Source organism: Drosophila elegans, unplaced genomic scaffold, assembly GCF_018152505.1.
Source record: "Drosophila elegans isolate 14027-0461.03 unplaced genomic scaffold, ASM1815250v1 contig_149, whole genome shotgun sequence".
NCBI lineage: Eukaryota > Metazoa > Arthropoda > Insecta > Diptera > Drosophilidae > Drosophila > Drosophila elegans.
In genome coordinates, this window is record NW_024545513.1 from 12,809,782 (window position 1) to 12,831,181 (window position 21,400).

General features: G+C 34.0%; 1 protein-coding gene across 3 annotated transcripts in view; it reads left to right on the forward strand.

The window, feature by feature from the left end:
• Positions 1-19,180, forward strand: part of LOC108137189 (zinc finger protein 316) — a 124,915-nt gene extending 105,735 nt beyond the window's left edge. For 2 of the 3 annotated variants that reach the window (XM_041708330.1, XM_017258772.2), the window contains exons 6-10: positions 12,097-12,263; positions 12,689-13,066; positions 13,585-14,773; positions 15,097-15,533; positions 16,104-19,180. In XM_041708330.1, the coding sequence (XP_041564264.1) occupies positions 12,097-12,263; positions 12,689-13,066; positions 13,585-14,773; positions 15,097-15,533; positions 16,104-16,377 (2,445 nt within the window). In that variant the 3' untranslated portion in view covers positions 16,378-19,180. Of the gene's footprint in view, positions 1-11,611; positions 11,631-12,096; positions 12,264-12,688; positions 13,067-13,584; positions 14,774-15,096; positions 15,534-16,103 lie in introns of those variants that run through there. The other variant, XM_041708338.1, reaches the window with a different exon arrangement.
• Positions 19,181-21,400: the final 2,220 nt, after the last annotated feature.

Below are 21,400 nucleotides of genomic sequence, written 5' to 3' on the forward strand. Positions count from 1 at the left end.
GCAGCCCGGTCGACACAAAGGATGAGTTGCCGCAATAGTGAAACGATTTTAGTTTGTTATTAAATTATTATTATTACTACTATTACTACTATAATAATAACAATAATAACAACAACAACAACAACAATAACAATGCAAACTACTTGCAAAACACCAACAATAACAACAACAACAACAACAACACCAACAACTTCAACTACAACAACAATTAATGATGAAGAGGAGCCAACAAGAACTTTGACTTACTTAAGGAGGAAACAAAATGGAAGAGTGACCAATACAAGAAATACACCAACACAACAACAGCCCAATACACCAATACACACAACCACATATATGTATATACCGTTGAATCCATGTATATACATATGTATATATTTTATTAATTATGTAAACAAGGCATCAGTTCTGAAAGTTCTGGGCAACAGAAACTCTAGCAAATAGGAAAGAGACAGAAACACACCAACACCAATACCAACACAACAGATTACACAGACACACACACAGACACAATAGAGCAGGCAGGCTATAACCGTACATAAAACATCTATATTAATATATACATTATATACAATAATTATATAGCAACATATTGTCGAATTGTTGAAGTTTATACCAAGAAGCAAACTTGTTTTTTTTTTTTTTTGATGATTCAGGATGAGTCTTTAAAGACGACAGATGTGAAGAAATGCTAGGGAAATATATCCCTTTTTTGGATGGCAGGAAAAAAATGAAACGTTTTTTCTACCCAGGAAAAAAAGCTAAAGCGCAGCGTGAGAGTTGTAGCAGGAATCTAATAAAAACGATATATATATATATATATATATATATATATATATATGATATATATATTTTTCAAAAGTATATGTTAGAGAGTGTAAGACATATAGGCAAGAATGAAAAGCGCAAAAAAAAATTGAAAAGAAATTTACAAAAATATGAAAAACATAAAAAATTGCTAACTATACATGATAAAATTGATCTAATTGAATACGATTTAGTAATGCTAACGATAGCGATTAACGATAAAGATAAACATAAACGTAATGAAAAGAACAGTGAACACACGTGATGTAACTTTTTAAGTAGCAGCCGAAGCCGAAGGATCCGAGAACGTAGAATGTTGACGATGATAATAAAGCGTTAAAGAAGTAGCTTAAAGTAAACATAACCGCTGTCCCCGATCGAAAAAGAAACACACACACTTCAGCAACACTACTAGGCCACACTCAAAATTAGTAAAAGCAAAGTGAACTGGTTAACACACTAACAAATCCAAATAAATATACCAATTCAATCCAAGTAAAAGCAAAGTGAACAATTCAATAGTTCATCAAATGTAGCATTCTTTTGTGCGTCTTTGTTTTTTACTTGTGAGCAAGTAAACGCAGTAGAACATACATATCCCAAAACACCAACACACAAAAAGGAAAAATCAACAACAGGCTATATAGAGGACTCTTTTCGATAGTGAGCTAGTGCAACTTAGTCCCCCGATCCCCTCGCTCACACACGCGTATATTATACACTCACAAAACTTATTATACAGTAACATATACATATATCTATATACAATATTTATATATCTATATAAACCAGATGCAGAAACCGAAACAGAGACATTTTTTGAAATTCAGATAAAATTTGAGAAAAACAAATTAACAAGAAAAGCAGCAGCAGCAGAATTACATAGAATATCTGTGATCTTAACGATATTTATATAAATCTTATACATAAACCAAAAAATATATATATGTATATGAGTAGTAGAGGGAAAAAAACACACTAGGAATACCAACTAAGGGTAGCTGTAGCGGAAGAAAACATAAAATTTGGGCTAAAAATCGATCACCCGAAATTCTTGACGCAAGCTCACATATTTAAACTTTTTGTTAAACCACTCACCCAACCAAGTTTACTTTGCTTTGAAAACAACCACACCCCTCTTTTGGCTTTACGATAATGAAATGTGCTAGTAACTAAAACAGAAGGGAAAGCTTAGATATTATCCAAGCGTTATATAAGTAATTATAGATTTTTTTGTGTTATCACGTTATCACGAATTCTCTTCTTTGGCTTAATGGAACCCGAAGCTCCGCGGACCCTCGCTAAAAATCCCTTTTCCATCCACCTAAGTGATTAGCCCGGCAACAACAGCAAACGAAACAACAAGAAATGCAAATCGATCTCAAAATTATAAACAAATGAAAACAAAAAATTATCTATAAAAACCAAGGAAGTTTGTGGCTGGGGCTAAACGTGAAAATCGAGGGAAAATCCATTATCTCGTTTCTGCGGTTGGGGCGAAGATTTTTTGTTCAATTTTTGGCAACGGATTGGGAACAGCAAACTGCAATGAAACGCAAAACAAAATAAAATGTAATATTAAGAAAAAAGAGGCAACAACAAACGCACACTAAGCACGCTAGACAAAATTCAAAATTCTAAATTTTTACCAAAAACAAAAACATTTTGGCAAGAAACAAAAATGGAAAAAAACGGAAACAAACACAAAAACTTTTGGATTAAACAATTTGGCTGTGATAGCATTACAAGAATAGTGAATAATTAATGGATAACAAAATATTTAACCAAAAACCAAAAATACAAAAGGGGAGCGGAGAATTATTTGCTTTGCATTTTGGAAAAGCGAGGAAAAGCGTTGCCATTTTTCACCTTTGTTGTTGGCTTACTTTTCTCATGCAGTATTAGAGGATTTTAGGGGAGTAGAAAAGAAACAGGCATCAATTCAATTGTGATGTTAAAACGAAAGCAAACACAACGGATATCTGCATTAACAATTATCCAACATAATCAAGCGTAAACAAAACAAAATTTAACCTTTAGGAACAAATGAAGAAAAAGAAAGCAAAACAAAATTGTGATTTTCGGCCTTTTAGAAACAAAATTATAAACAATTAATAACGATAAAAGTAATGATTAAATAAATATAAAAACCAAAAGCTTTCTCGATAATTTTAATTGCATTTCAATAGGGGATATTAGAAACCAAAAATGGGGAACCAGTTTATTTTATTTTCGGCCCTGCCAGACAAAAAGTCTTTGAACAGCCGCCGCAGAAAAAAAACAGGGAACATTGAAAAGAAAAGAAAACCAAAACATTCCAAGGAAATAAGAGTAGAAAAACGTTGGAAGAGGAAAAGTTGAGGGTTAGCGGCTTCGATTCCCGTGGAAATATTTTTTTTATTGCTATTTTTTTAATTTAATAAATGCACTGAAAACTACCCCCACACAAACTCTCACATACATACACACAATGTTTCATGCTCTGTGTCTCTTATAAATTTTTTTTTTAAATGTAAACACCTCCATAAATATATATAACTATATATATTTAGTTCTAAATGTTTAAGCGAAATGTTATTATTATTATACCAACTTATATGAAATTTATTTAGCTTTAGCAACAAAACCAATTTAACTAAAAAAACGTGGCAACAAATTGATATAATTTTTGTTTATTTCTTTAATAAGTTCGAACTTCTTTCTGTTCTGTAATGTATTACCCACACGCATATAATTTTGTTAAGCGATTTTCAGCCAGAACACAATGAATTTGTAAGCTATATGAGAAAAGAAAACCAACCAACCTACCAGACAAAATAAATCAAACTTAACACACATGTCAAAGACTAAATTTAAATTCAAAATCAATAAATGAAAATAAGCAGCGACAACAATTTAAGTGAAAAAACAAACAAAATGAAAATAAAAAAAAAATCCAACAACTTTTGGCCTTTTTCTACGTTCAACTTTCATTTTCCCATTTTTATGCTCACCCAAACTTTTCACATATCATTGAAAAATTCATTGTGTCAGCATTTCATTTGCCCTCATTTTAATGGTTTACTATTTATTAAGTTTAGTTAATAAGAATTGATTTTGCTTAGCGCTTAAGTTGTGATCAAAAGTTCCTTAGTTTGGTTCCCCATAAACGTTAATTTGTGTTTCAATTATTTTCTTATTTTTAATATTTCAACAAGCCATCAAACAGCAGCAACAAGAAAAAATTTCTAACAAGTTCCTTGAAAACAGCAAAATAAAATAATTAACAAACATATAGCAAAATATACAAAATTGCCAATTGACCCAAACAAACTACAAATAGACACACAGTTTGTTATTAATTTAATTTCTTTATTATTCCTCTTTTTCTGTTCGTTTTCTTTTGAGGTTTTTAGTTTCCAAATGTTGCCAGTGTTTTTTTTTTTTGTTTTATAAAAGAGAGAAAAAAAACTTTTGGATCAAATCAATGCTAACATAAATTTTTAGTGGAAATTTTTCGAGTAAATAACTTTTAGGCCTAAATAGAAACGAGAGACTCAAAATTGATTAAGCTTCTTTTAGTTTTCAAATTCGAAATTTTCGAAATACATGATATTAATAAAAAGATATGGATAAATTTATTATATATTTAAAGGCACCTAAAGCACCCACATAGAAGCAGCATATATATTCAGATATTCAGCTTCGGTTTTACGATTTCTGCTTTAGGTTCTTCCTTGAGTTCCAAGCACAGGACAAACCTATATATAAATAAATTACATGAAAAAGAAAAAATATCATTAGGCGTAACTGCAAAAATGCATTTTAAAGGAAACAGGAATTTAAAATTATATATACAAGAACAAGAAACACAACAGCAACAAGAAAAAAATAACACAAAATTATATATGTATACAAAATATTTGGAAAAGCGAAAGGAAGGATATTTATATATGAACCTATATAAATAGCGGCACACACACACACACACACACACTCAGACAAGAACAACACACACACCCCAACCCCCTAGGATATATGCCTAAATCGAAGCTTCAACTTGTACAGCAATAGCAGTTGAGAGGATAAACATAATGGTAATGAGGGAAAATAAAGTTAATTAACAATTACGCTAGAATTGCATACAAGTCGAATTTATATAAATCTATATACATACAATGCATACTAGCAACATTAACATACTCAACCTACTTTAATACAAAACGTTTTTAGTTCGTTTTAAAAACGATTCCAAGAGAAATTTGAACGACAAACTTAGACCTAGAGAGAAGCTTTGGCACACAAAAAATACAAAAACGGAATCAGTAAAATAATTAAACAAAAAAGCAACCAAAACAGTTATGCAAAATTACCTAAACAAAATTCCCAAAACCAAATTCCAACTCAATATAATACAAATAAAATGAAAAAAATTGCAAGTTTCGGCAAGAGAACCTTTTGAAAAGTTCGTTTCGGTTTTCATTTTTGGCATAGACATTTTTTGCAATCATGTTTTTGTTTTCAATTTTTTAGTTTCAATTTGTTCTAGCAGAAAAAGTGCTCAGGGTAAACACAGATTCTTCCAATACAATATAACTAATGAATGAACAGCAGAACAGAACAGAAACAAGCAACAAACAATATTTATATATGCATATATCGCTCAGTATATATCTAGATATATATTATATACAACCAAATATATACAACAACTGCAACAGCAAACAACAATAGTACCAATATTTAAACACAAATCTAATTTACAAAAAAGTGTTGAAAAAGTTGATATAGAAATATGGAAAACAGAAAACATAATGGCTGCGGAGAAAATGCTTTACAAATGCATTACGTACATACATAGAAAATGTTTACAATCGACTTATATTTTTTAATTGAAACGTATTTTTTTAATTAACTGTAATAAACAAGAACAAACAGCAACTATGAAGAGAAATGAAATATAAACGAAAAGCAAACTGAATCAGTGCTTTCATTTTTTATTTGTATCTATTTTTTGTTACCACAGGATAGGTAAAAGTGTGGGTTTTTATATAATAAATAGGCCCTCGCTTAAGGACCTCCTGCCCCTTCTCCAAACACAATAAATGCCTTTTTTAAGTGACTAAATAAAGGTTAATTACGCTGAGAACTATGCCACAAACTCTCAATTTCAGGGCCAGAACTAGTTCCGAAAACAAAACGCATTTACCAATAGAACTCTCTCTCAAGTGACAATAATCCAAGGCATACCGTGAACTGACGAAAATAGGAACTAGTTCCGTAAACCGAACCAAATCGCACCACAAAACAATCAGCGGACTGGAAAAAGCTCATAACTGGCTCCAGTTTGTTAGCAACAATCGATGAACCACAAGCTCTTACTCTGTAAATAAATAGATCTGACGAACCAAGTTCGGGTGAACTAGTTCCGGCCCCCGGAATTGCAGCATATACTCATTTAGCCGTAAAACGACATATGATTGATTGATTGATTGAGCCACACACATACCTACACACATGTACCCTGTTGACGAATTGCCTTCTTCATTGATTTACATAATCACCTACAATACAAATAACTTAAGTACCCACAGTAAAACGATCGATAGACCGATAAATAGAATCAATTATTAAATGAACGACAGACAAGCGAAGTAACAATTGATATTTACACCCAGCTCATAGATGTTTTCCACGTTTTTTACAGTGTTACAAATAAAAACCCAAAACCCAAAACAAAGAAAATGCAAAAAAAAAAAAAATAATAATAATAATAATAATAAAAAGGGACAAAGAGAAAGAAAATGAAAACAACTTGAGTTGTAGTCAAAGTATATAAAGATTGTTTGTTCGTAGTATTCGTAGTATATTTTTTGTATACCGCATGTGTTTCTGTTTGACAAATCCTTACTTTGAATATGCCTTTTTCTGTTCGTTTAGCGAAACTTGTAAGCGCAGCAAGCGGGACAGTGAAACGCAATAAACTAAACATAATGATAACTAGCAATTGGTTTCATCGGCGTATTAAATCAACCACAATAACGACAACAACAACAACAACAACAACATAAAGATCAAGAACACCAACAACCCCAATAAGAATAACAACCATAAAGCTCTAATTAAATGAGACCCCAATAACCGAACGAAAAAACAAAATATGTTTGAGTGCCAAGCTAACAATTTGAGGACATACTGTACATAGATAAAAAAACGAACCAAAAACACAAACACGAATAAGTTTTAAAAACTCAATGTAGATGTTTGTGTGAATTAAGGAGAATCAGGAAAACTAGTTTTAAAAACTGTAAAATTAAATTTCCACAAAATTTAACAAGGCTCAACCAAATTTTGAAATTTTGCATTCCGTACAGAAAGGGCAATAAAAATATGTTAAAATCAAAATCGCTCAGGAATGTCCGCTTTTTTTTTTTGTATATACCCATATTCCATATTAAATATATTGGAAGAGAAATACAAGTTTTTTAAATGGCTCATACAGTTCCGAAATCAAGATGATCTGTGAAAAGCCAGAAAATAAATAATTGTGATTCCTAGTTTCCTGATTGCCCCTAAAAACACAGAAATTTATATTCTTTCACATAGAACAAACGAAAAAACGGAACAAAACAAACATTGGAAATTTTTTTTAACTTGAAACATGTACATAAAATACGTTTAGAAAACACAGATGAAAAACAGAACAAACAGTTTTTTTAACCAAACATAAAGTAAGGCTAAAACGGAGACAAACATAGAACCAATTTTTGAGGAATATCAGCGCGGAAAAGCCCCTAACCAAAATATCCTTTCCAAAATGTACATTTTCACACAAACACAACGTACACACTTTTTGATACGCTAAGGTCAAGTTAAAGAATACGATATCTACACACTTATATATATAATAGTTATATATAACGTAAACAAATAGCAGGACATCGGAAACCTAAAAGAAAGCTTCAAAAGTTGTAAACAATTTTTTTCGGTATAAGCTCAAGACACGTACACACAGAAAGAGGAACTCACACATATACAGAGAGGCGAAGAAGCGGAAAATTTAGGCTGAACCAGCGAGGAAAATTGTTAGTACTAGCTTATGGGGCTTATTTTATATTTGTCGAGATCAGGAGAAGCTAAACAATTTTTTGGAAATTAGCGAGGAAAAAAACACAAGAGAAAACAAAAAAGAAAACGTCAGAAAGGTAAAGAGGAAAGAGAGAAAAAACAACACTGTAGTGCCTACTCCCCTTTAAAACAAAACAAAAAAAAAATCGAATAAAAATAAAATAAAAATCGAAAACCAAAAAAAAAAATATATATATACAATACATATATACATTATACATACTAAAGTAATATTTTATAAAAATGCGCAGAGCAAAAACCTAAAAAAAAAGACAAAAAAAACAAAACAACAAGGAAGTCAAAAATGGAAATTGCAGTTTTTTTGATAGTTATTTTTTTAGCGAGCAATGAAAGGCATTGAGATCTATATATACATATATATAACTAAATATACATACACACCTATACATTAGTATATCTCCCACACAGACAACCACACCTACATTTATACAAAAAGTACTTATGGCATGTAAAAAAGAAATTAGATTCTAACGAAGACGGAAAAAAAAGAAAAACTATTAGAAAACTGCAAGCAAATTTGCGAATTTTAGGCAGTTAGCTATACTACACTCTCCCACACACACACACACACACACACACACAAATTCACACACGCAACCAAATCGAGAAACAAAGTAGAAACAACAACAGAGTAGTTTTGCATATCCCAAGAAAAAGAGAGAAATTGTTTGGAATGGTAAGAAATGGTGAGAAATGGAAGAAAAAGCCACATACAAAACACAGACACACAAGAAACCAATTTATCAAAAAATTGTACTAGTTTTTAGTAATGAAAGAGAATAATACTATTTTCACAAAAGGAAAACACCACAAACAATGTAAGCATATTTAATAAATTTAAAACCCTAAAAGAAAAAGCATATTTTCGACATAAGCGAAATGAAAGAAATACATTTTTAACCTTCCTCCATAATTTTTCAAGAATATGGAAAAGCAGATTAACCATTTCCAGAATAGTTGTTTTCGTTTTAATTGATCTTGAATTGAGAATTCAAGCCAAGCATCCAAAATATTTATATAAAATATAAAGCAAAATAGCAGCACACACGATGAAGGACTGTTGAAAAATGGGTAGCAAAATAATAGGTTTAGTAAACGACGGTTGAGAAAATTTTTGTAAGTTCCCTATTGAGGCTCATTCATAAATAATTTTACAAATATTTTTTAACACTTATTATTTGTTTGTTTGTAGATTTTTTTTTTTTAATATTTTCTCTTAAGTTATTGAACCTAAATCAATAAATGCTAGGGAAAACAGCTCGATTTCAAGGCATTCCAAAGGGGATTATACCCAAAAAAAAAAATCTGGGATTAATATGGGCTGTTTTCCTTAATGCAAAGGAACTGCCTAATAAGAGGGTTAATAAACAGTGTAAGGCGGTTAAAAAACCACACAAAAAATATGAAATTCACAACATACCGAAATCCGAAGAAAAGTTTAAACAATAAACAATAACCGAATTAAGAGGATGAACAAATAGCTGCAATACGTTATGATTACGTCAATATGTTCCTACAATATAGACATACAAGATACATAAATAATTTATATAAATATATATTCTTAACTAACTGTAAACACACCACACAGAAAACCGACAAAAAAAGAGAATGCGATGGAAGAATTATACAATAATTAATTTAAGGCCAAGGCCGAAAAATTCACTAAGAGCAGCAGCGACTAACTAACTAAAACTAAATCTTAAATAATCACCCGCTTAAGTTTTATTAAACATTTTTCATTACCCTTAATCCTAAGTTAAGCAATTTCCCATTATTTATTGAGCCAGCGTAAACTTAAAATGACTCTAAAATAATGCAAATTATATATATATACACATATATAGAACTATAAACTGCAATTTAAGTTCCAATCGATACAATTTAGTTTTCATTTATTTTTTTTATAATTCGAAATAAGATTTTGATATTTTGTGGCTTATAAAAAGCAAATGGATGAAACCAACAAAAGCGAAATAAAAATATATAAAAACCATTTCACTCTCATGTACATTCCTTATCGTTTTACACACACACACACACCTAGCACCCATACCAACACACAGGAGCTGGAACTATATATACAGTTCCATATAGTACTTTGTACTCTGTATGCAAGAGAGCTTGATGGGAACTCAACAGATATATATGGAAAATACCCAAAAAAAAAAACCAAAACAAATAACTATTACTAAAGCAAAAAACAAAACGGAAGGTTAAAAATAAACGCTAACTATATATTTTTTTCGTAGTCGAAATGAGAACTAAAAAACCAAAAGCACTGAGCAAGAATAATTACTTACAAGAACTCTCCACTCAATTTTCGACTCGACTCATTTTTCGAGTTGATCCAATGCTGAATAATAACTAAAAAACTCGAGAACTAAAAACTAAAGAGAGCGCTTATCAGGCACCAAACAAAATGTAAGCAAGTAATGAAAAAAAGCAAATAGAATCAATCAAGAAAAAAAATATTTTAGAAGGAAATGGAATTCAATTACTTACACACAGTCAAACCAAAAAACATATTTTAGGCAAACCAAAACCAAAAATTAAAAAAAAAACAAACACCACACTTACAACCAGAACAACAAATTTATATGAAAATTATAACAGGCATAAATGAAGAAGGAAACAAAATAAGAAAAATATTTAAGCAAAGCAAAGCATATCATAGTTTATAACAAAAAACCAAAACAAAAACAAATATGAAGAATGCTAACAAAAGCCAGGCAAAGAAGATTCTAAAAGTTTCCAGAGAACAGCCTCCAATGCAGATTTGATTTCTATCCGCAAATCCCGAACCCAAAATTTTCCCTAAAATCCCCAAAAGAATGACAACAAGAAATATGAAAGGCTAACGAGAGGGAATCAAGACAGCAAGCTAAAACTAGAATGAAAAACAAAAGAAAATGGAAATGAAAATGAAAATAAATAAATGCAGAAAAAGAAAACCTATAGGATCAGCAGAAGGATCAGTCATATATAGCTAGCTATATAGTCTGTAGTCTATGCCTAACAACATTTTATTAGTCGAGCGAATGAAAAGATAAAAAAATATAAAGAACTTAAGAACTTGTTCACACACGCGACACTCACACACTCTAACACACAAATACAAGCAGAGAAAAGAATAAAAACAAAGAATGGAAGATGCAGCGGGAGAAGCTAAAAAATGGAAAACAAAACAAAAAAGAGATAAAGAAAATGAAATAAAATTCTATATAAATAAAAATAATGAAAAATATTTGCCACATCTCGAGTTTTTATTGAAGAACGTGGCCCAGCCATGGATGAATTTACATATATAATAAATAGAAGTGGCATTTTAATAAATTTTATTATTACTATTATATATATATATAGTATATATATATATGTACATATATAGTTATATATATATAAAATATATTTATTTATACTTGAATTTGATTTGTGAAATTTAAAGTTACAGAATTGGCTTAAAAAGTTGCTTTCAATGGAACTTTATTAAACACGACTTAAACATATTTATTTCCATTTCAAATTGAACTTTAATCAAATATTTTTGAACTTTTTTAAAAGTGAAAAAAAAAATTTAAAAATTCTTTTTTTAAAGAATACTTGTTGATTGTACGTCTTAAGAATTCTATCTTAGTCCTAAGTAATCTTTCGTCCCCCAAATGTACTCATGACCGAAAATAAACAGCAGTCACGTAAGTATATTTTTTATCCATTACTCCTGCAGCTTCTTCCCCATTTTTCTCTATCGACTTTTCGTTTCGACTTTTCCGTACTTTCATTTGCCATATTTGCCAGATAGTTTGTCCATATATCTAGATATCTTTTCGTGTGAGCTTTTAAGTGTTTGCTTGCCTTGTATTCAGTTGCCTTGCATGAGTTGGAAATGTAGCCCAGCCCGACCCCGTCCAGGATATAGATTTCTAATCCCGAGACTAGAGGAACTTACACCCAGCAGTTTAGCAGCCCCTCCCTCCTCACTTCAGTTTTAGAACTAAGAAGTATTTATTTAAGCCCCGACCTCTGACCCAAAAAAAAAAAAAAGATGAAAAAATAAAAAATAAAAACAATAAGCAGAACAGAACGAGGCACTGCGCACCAAATATCTCGATTGTAGTACCGCCAGAACCCGACTGAATATCTCAATTTCTGATCCCACAGCTGCTCCGCAACTTCAGCTCCCCGATGAGCGCGATGGCCGCCAGTCGCTGCCCAACCCCCTTCGCCTTCCCCTTCTCGCCCCTCGGCCTGAGCCTCTTCGACATCGATCCGTCCAGAATTCTCAGCCTGCTGCACCACCAGACCTGGCTGGCAGAAGAGGCTCTCAGGTGAGTGAACCCATTGCAAATAATCTCGGTAGTGCAAAAATAAAAAATTGCTATATATTTTGAAAAAAAGACTATAATTTAACCATTTTGAAATCTGAATTTAATTGCCCAAAGTGGGAGATAACCTTGGTAGTACAAAAAATGGGTTCTCAAAAAATATATATATAAATATTTACAAAATTGACCCACGATTAAATTAAAGTTAATTTAACAACAATAGTTTACTTCTGTAAAATCTCGATCCAATTGGTTAACATATGGTCTCTAGAAATTTTGGGTAACCATTTATATAAATTAAAGTTAAAGATCAAACTTTTTGAAGTATAAAAGTATAAACGTGCTTAGGAAAGGAAAATAGACTGTGATGCATTAAAATAGGAGTTGGAGTTTCGAAATAAAATATTAACGATTTGCTTTACGCGCAGGACACGCGGTCTTTTAGCGGCGCCCAAGGACTTTCCGCACCGCTTCACGACCCTCAGCGACCTGCTGACCAAGGACTACCAGCCGGGTCAGCCGACGGCCACGGCAACGGCCACGGCGACCACCGCCTCCTCATCCTCCTCATCCCTGTCCTCATCCTCGACCAGCCAGAATAGTGCCGGCCGATCCGGCGATACGCAGTACAAACACACACAGCAACAACAACCGCAGCAACCTCAGTCGGCAGCCACGGCAACGGCGACCTTTAACCTGCGCTACCCCACGGCCACGCCCACTGCTTTCTACCAGCAGCAGGGAAAGGGTCCCAAATCCTCGCCATCGCCCCAACAGATGGCCACCAGCTCCACCACCACTCACTGGTAAAAAAAAACGTCATAGTTTATACATCCAAGTACTTCATAGTCAATTTAAATTTAATTCGAAATATGGAAAGTCTTTATATTTGTTGTTCTTTGATTTCTATATTTTTGAAATTTTTATTTTATTATCTGAAAATTTAATTTAAATTCAAACCATAAAAAACTTAATAGTAATGAAAATTCATTGCAATTTTTTGTTATTTTAACTATTTTGAGAATAGTTTTAAATATCTCACAATTTTATTTAATGTATTTAAAACTATTTTAAATCTAATATTTTTCCACAATAATTCAAATATTATATTTTAGTACATTAATAAATATTATTTAAATTTCAAACAATATTAAACTTAAAAATTATGCATTTTACATTATTTCAAATATTGTTGTATTAAATCAGCAATTTAATATGCATTGTACTATTGCATTATTATTTTGTATTTAATTTGAATATGAAATTTACAATTTTCAATTCAATCGCCAAATATTTATTTTTACTAATGAATTTTTTTTAACAGTGCGGCCATGTCCAACGATTCCGGCGAGGAGGGTAGCTGCAAACGCAGTTCGGCGGACAGCGACGAGGTCACCATTGTGGAGCTCCCCAGCGAACGTAGTGCCCAGCTGTACAAGGAATCGCTGGAGCAGCTCCTCCAGCGCCAGCGTCGCACCCCAATCTCTGGGATCTCGGGCTCGGGATCTGGATCTGGATCGGGATCGGGAAGTGTTATTGTTGATGCCGCCGGCCTGAGGCAGTACACCCAATTGCTGTTGGCCGGAGCAGCCGGTGGCAGTGGCAGTTCGGACCTCAAGGAGAAGAGCTCCTCGTCGTCGACCTCGTCCACACCGCCACTGTTGACCCAGCAGCTCAGCCAGATGCTGAAGAGTCCCTCGGACACCTGCTCCTCGCTGTTCAGCTCGTCGGGAGGTGGCAACTCCGGCTCGGGGATGCCGGGAGTGCAACTTGGAGTCACCGTGGGCGAGACCATCGAGGAGGAGACCCGCTGTGTGGTCTGCAATGCCCACTTCCCCAATGTCTGGCTGCTCGAGCAGCATGCCGCCCTCCAGCATCCCCATGTGGGTCCCGGCGAGGAGAAGCCCTTCATCTGCGAGCAGTGCGGTCAGTCGTACCGCTATCGCAGTGCCTATGCCAAGCACAAGGAGCAGAACCATCGCGCTCGTCTGCCCGCCGACAAGCTCTTCACCTGCGACGTCTGCGGCATGCAGTTCCGCTACCTGAAGAGCTTCAAGAAGCACCGCCTCAACCATGCCCTCGAGCGACTCCATGGCAAGAAGAGTGTGGGCGTCGGTGTGGGCGTTGGCGTGGGAGTGGGTGTGGGAGTGGGCGTGGTCGGGCGTCTAGGCAACAGCGGATCCTCCGCATCGGTGGCGGCTCCCACCTCCTTATCCGCCTCGGGTTCGGTGACCTCTGTGGACCAGGACGTGGTCACCAGCTCGCAGGAGCCCATGTTGGCCGACGAGGGCGAGGATCTGCGGGTTAATGTGAAGAGGGAGAGGGGTGCCTCCGACGAGCACACCGCCGAATCTCGGGCCAACGACAGCGAGGAGCACGAGCAGGACAACACCGTCGACTCGGCGGGCATCACGATGCTCTACCAGGACAACAACTCCTCGGCATCGGCCTCCACCAGCGCCACCGAGCCGACCATCAGCAGCTCCGACGGCATTCATAGTACAAACAAGCGGGTGAGTAGAAGGCTTCTAAATCAAGTCCTTGGGGTTCTAAATACAGTTTTAGGTTTTTTTTTATTTAGTTAAATATATAAACAAAATCTTAGAACAATGATATATGACACAATAAGAATAAAAAGAAAATGTAAATTTTCTATAATGACTTAAGGTACTTTGTTTTTATAGTGACTAAAGAAATTATTTGTTTTAAAAAAATAAAATAAAAATAAAAATAACTCGTAAAAATGCACTATTGCTGGAAACATAATTACAAATAATTAATTTATACCCATTTAAGGAGCAGCCATATTAAAATTGAATATTACCATTTCTTGCAGTCGCGTCTGCACCACTTGGAAACGGATCCCTCCTACTCGCACCACCACCACCATCATCATCATCACCAGCACCACAATGCAACCCACCTGGGTCACGTTTCACTGCCACTGGTGGCCAGCTCGGCTGCCGGTTCCTCATCCTCGGCGGCTGCTGCTGCCGCTGTGGCCGCGGCCACCGCTGCCGTCGCCCAGGCGCAGGTTAATTCCGGCGGAACCGGAAGTGGCGCCACCGGAAGCGGTGCGGCCGGAAGCGGCGGCGGTGCAGCTGGTGGCGGAGCAGCCGCAAGCGGCGGTGGCATCAGTTCGCTCAGCTCGCTGACCTCGCTGATCAACGCCGAACGCATTCCGAACGAGCAGTTCCTGGGACTGAATCCGCAGGAGGCCTCCATACTCAACTTCTTACGCGTCGATGCCGCCGAACGACAGCGGGACAAGCGGTAAGTCCTGTTTTCTATCGTTGAGTGACTCAACGGAGGTGTAGGATAAGAGTTCGTGAACCCACTCTGCGAATGCGTAATTTTATTTCAATGTTTTCTATATTTCCTTAATGTGCGGATGAAGCGAAATGATTCTTATGTACTGATAAATGCTTACATCAAAATCACTAATAGTTTTTCTTATTTAAAAATAAAATAAAAGAGGTAAATTTTGTAAAATGGGCTACAAAACGAATGGCCCATGCTGCGAATGAGTAAAATTTTTTTAATATTCGAAATATTTCAATGAAACAAGATACGCCCTCAGTTAAAATCATAGCTAGAAATAAATAAAATTAAAATATAATATCACTAAATTAAATAAACTTTACCAGACTCTGAGGTAAATTAATTAAAGAACTTATATGTTTTTTAATATCTCGATTAAACAATAAATGTGTTTATAGGTAAAAAAAATAAAAAACTTTACCTTATGTAAAAATGTGATAGGCTCATTCAGCGAACAAAAGACTTTTGTTTAATAATTAAAATTCATTTAAAATTAATTGTGCTGGTTTATTCCGATTTCAGACCGGCCACCTCGCGATTCGCGTGCCCCTTCTGCGGCAAGTGCGTGCGCTCCAAGGAGAACCTCAAGCTGCACGTGCGCAAACACACCGGCGAAAGGCCATTCGTGTGCCTCTTCTGCGGCAGGGCCTTCGGGGGCAAGTCCGACCTCACCCGCCACCTGAGGATCCACACCGGCGAGCGTCCCTACCACTGCGAGTCCTGCGGCAAATGCTTCGCGCGGGCCGACTATTTGTCGAAGCACCTGACCACCCACATCCACAATGCGCCGCGCTGAGATGAGGCGCGTAGGAGGCGGCTCCTACGCAGATAAGGAACCAGCTCCAGGATCAGCCTCTGAAAACCGCAACACACACACACCATACTGAATACAGAATACAGGAAGCGTATAATGAAGCCTATGTATAAATCTTATTATTACCAGAAAAGCTCTACGATTAGATCGATGTAAACATTTTGTCGCTAAAGATGTGTTTTTTTTTTTTTTTTTTTTTTTTGTGGTTGCAAGCTAGAGTAAAACAAAATTTGTGGGCAACTATTTAGCACGGGTATTAAAGTGTTTAAGAATTCTGAATATACACCTATCTCTCTAGATATAAATATGTGTGAGTAAGGATTACGATTATAATTATCGTAGGCACAAGATTACGTTTTTCTACAACTACGATTAAGTGCAGATGGGAAGGAAATGCGATTTGGTTCTGTGAAACAACTTATTTCTCTAACACATTAACGAAACAGCCAGAAAACTTTGCAATAGCAATAAACAAAATAGTCTGTATTTTCTACCGAAACAAACGAGGGGGATACATACATATAAGTATGTACCACACACACACACACACACACACACTTTGTACCGCAGATCTGCCGTTGATATACACAATAGATAAAATAGATATAATTTTACACCGATCTATAGAAGCTAAACTAGCAACAATTTGTACAAAAAAGAAACAAGCAAAACAAAACAAACAACAAACGAGAGGAAACTAACTTTGCAAGAATCAATGCAATAACTGAAAAAAACTCTGTTACCTACCACAGAAAACAATAAGCTAATTGGGTTTTTAGTTGATTTTAGTACAGAAACTGTACTGAAACTAAGCCAACCACTAAATTTAAAACAAAATGTTTAAAACGCTACAAGCATTATTTATTCTTCGGTTGACCGATCTACAGATATATGTTCAAAGGAAGTCAAAGTTGGTTTATAGGATTATAGAACTGTAAAGCTAGGAGATACTAATGGGATCTACCACCGTCAATAGTTTAATTTATATACAAAACAAAGCAAAGCAAAGCAAAGCAAGGCAAATCAAAACTAAAAACAAACATAGGAACAATTAACAATTACCAATAGCAATTACAATTAAAACTGCAACTACAACAACACAAAACTAACTGTGATCACAACAAGAAAACAACATTGAAGTTTTAACTAACCTACAAACAAGCTGAACAAGCAAGAATAGTTTATAGCCATGGCAACCATGGCAAACAATAGAGAAATTGGGCGGTGCTGGCAACTCTGGTGCGCGCACCGTCCGTCCGCTGGAAACGAAATGTGCAATTAAACAATAAAAACAATAAAATAGGGACAAACCCATAGGTCAGAAATGATTTCTCAACAGATATCTGCTTCATTTAACTATGTTCAACAAACACAGTAGAAAGGGGAAAACAAAAGGAAAAATGAAAAAGCAAAAAAAGCAAACAAGCAAAAATCTTGAACCAAGAACATCGAATTAAAGTGTAAATGAAAATCCAAAAACCGAAAAAAAAACTTTAATACATAGAAGAAGAAGATGAAGAATGGGGAAGGGATGGGATGAACAGTTTTTTGTATTAACTAAATGTCTAACGCACTAAGAAGAATATTTGCAGTACCAAAAAAGTGGAAAGTAAAACTAAAAAAAAAAAAACGAGAACAAATCAAAGTAAAGTGGTAGAAGTAAAGTAAATGAAAACTTTCACTGTGCCAAAAAGTTTCAAGTACCTCATAATTTAACTAAATATTAACGAGAAGCAACTAACCACACCGAAAACAGCCCACACAATCCACACGCAGTCCACACACACGATCCACAAACCCCACAAATATCCCGCAACGAAATGAGTCTAGACAGGAAATGTCAAAGCGTATAATTACATAGAAGCTGAAAGCTGAAAGCGAAGCGTTAACTAATCCTAATTTACCAACCGGAGAGGGCTAGAAAATAGTTAGATAGATAGAGATAGAGCTAGAAATATAGGGACAGAGATAGAGATAGAGACAGAGAGAGATGGCGATAGCGAGAGAGAAAGAGAAAGAGGGAGTCAGCGCATGGGTAGATCTACCATCCACCGCGGATCCACGTATATATATTTATATATATATACATACACTGTGTGATCCGATCCCCGATTTTCGATTATTTTTTTGTAATTTATTTATTCTTCAACAACACAGTTCTGCCTACATTTTATCTCCAAACTTAAGTGTTCAATTGTAGCGAATATATATTTGCCTTGAAATATATATATATATATACAAGCATATGTTATGTGATAGTTTAACAAATTTACTGCACCCCTTTTAAAGCCAACATATTTTGCCTAACAACACTATGTTAATTGTAAAGAAAAGACAACAAATTATTATTTTCTTGATACGTAAGTTTTTCAATTTCAATTGTGTCAGTATGTGAACCGTCAAAGATCAGGGCCTCTAGCAAATGTTATAGTTTTAGTTCATTATTATTATTATTTTTATGATTATTAATCTGATGTGAATTTTTGAATGCAACTTTTTGTAGTTTTAGTTTCTTTCGGTTCTCGATATCTCTTTTTTTAATTTCTATTTATATTCTAACAACATGCTACTGCAACAACAAACAAAAATCAACACTGCCTTTTGTAAACACACAAAAACCAGCAAATGTATAATGCAAAATTTGTAATCGTACTATTTTAAGTTACTCTTTTTTTTACCATACCTATTAATTTTTGTATGTAAACATCACAAATGCCGAAATCTTTTGAGAAACTCTGTTTGATTTTTATTTTCCAAGCTCTAAATTAAGTTTTTAAGCACAACAACAACAACAAGCTGTGAGCTGTGTATGTGAATTAATTATTTGTATAATTATTATTACAGTTATTACACTCGTAATTATTATCAATTTTTTTGGACACACTTTTTATTTTGGAATTATTATTTGATAGTATTTATTAATAAAGTTTTTTGCAATGAACACTCCTTTGTTTGACCATCTCGGGCACATCCGTCGATCTGAAACCATCCGTCGAATTTCACCCCTTGGTTAACCCATTATTTCCTATGTTCATAGTTGAAAATGCGCCTTAAAAGAATTTTAGGAAACTAAGGTAAGAAAAGTGGAGAAGCAAAACAAAATGTGTCATTAATACTCCATTTCGGTAAGATACAACAAGTTTAAAGTAATTAAGGAACCCAAAAAGGAAAGCAATATTAACAAAATTAAAGAAAACCTAAAATTAAAGTAATTTTTTCTTAGGTGTGTGTGCAAGTAAATGTTGATACAAAATACAAAAAAAATACTATAAAAACCATTAAAATACAGAATAATCACCATCAAAATTAAGGCAACATTAAATTGAATAGGAGTACTGGAATTTTTTTGTGAATGTGCTGAGCGGGGAGGAGAAAAATTGATTTTAAGCCAAACATTGGAGGGATTCAAGACTCTTATTTCGTATATACATACATATACCTATATTACAAATTTACCACGTAGGCAGTTTTTTTAAGGCATTGACAACATGCAGGAAAATACGTGTAACAGAAAATTACATTACAAAATCCAACAACGAAAACTTTTGGCATTAACAATTAATGCATTTTTAAATACAATATTTATTGATATACCTAGATTTAAAGCCCAGCAACAACAACCAGGCGGAAGCGAAAGTAAAATCCAAAAATGGTGGAAATGGAGAAAAAAAAACAAAGGAATCCAAATATTATACATAGAATATATCTATATACAGATACATAAATGTACACGTGGTTTTCGGTGTCTATTACTTATATAAATAGATATATATACATTATATACATACATCATATTATACACATGACGTGCATATTTTGAAACAAAAACAAGAACCCCAAAAGCCCAAAAAAAGAAATATAAATGTTGTTCATTTGACTAATACGCGGAAGCAACTCAACCAAACAAAAATATATACTAGCATATATAAAAACTAATGGTATTCCACTCCCACACGTACACTCTCCACCAGGGACACCCAATTTATGGACATTTGCATTTTGAATTGAATATTCACCAAACTAACAAGTTTTCATATTTTCGTAAATAAATTTGATTACTCAGAGTTCATAGATTGTATACTTAGATTTGTCTTGTCGATATTCTTAGCAAAATTAAATCAAAAACTCCGATTCTTTCAAGCTTTATTATCAATCTATTTCCCCTTTATCAGTCACTTAAGCTTGGGTGTCCCCGAATCATTTAGCAAATACATGAAAGTTTTAAAGTAATACTACAATTTAACAAAATAAAACTACGATTTCATGAAATTAAGACAATTTCGAGGTTTCACTTGCAAAAAAAGAAAAATGCATAACAATATAACAATGTTCTATATTGTAGTCAAAATCATTTTAATCAGTTTTGGTTACACATTGATTTAGTGTTGAGCAAAGTTAAAACAAAAGTAAAACAATTTTAACTTGTCTAAAACCAAATAAATTGTTAACAGCAACTAACTCATGTATATAAATACATTAAATGGATACCATCTCAAAAACCAACAAAATATACAAAAAAAAAAAGACGAATGCGAAAAAGAAAACGAATATGGAAATGGAAAACAAAAGCAGAAGCAGAAGCATAATAAACATAAAATGTAGTACATGCAATATATTTTTCGGTGTTAGGCGTCTTTTTGAGATTTTTACAGAATACCAAACAAAAGTCCCTCAAACAAAATCTATAAAGTAAAATATTTCATTGTTGATGTTGTGAGCAAAACTAAAGTAAACTAAACAAACTAAAGTAAATTGTATTTATTTCTCCTACTCTCTCAACAGTCTCTCTCACCTAAGCTCTAAAATTTAGCTGTCGTGTCTCTTTAAATATTTATAGGGGTTTACATAAGTCTTAGGAGACGCGGAAACAAAAGAAAATGTTTCAAACATTTTTTTTTTTATATACATAAACAAGAAATTCGGTGTCTAAAAAATTTACGAAATTTAAGAAGCAACTAAGGAAAACATTTTTAGATCAAATTCGAGTGGTTAAACGAATAGATGA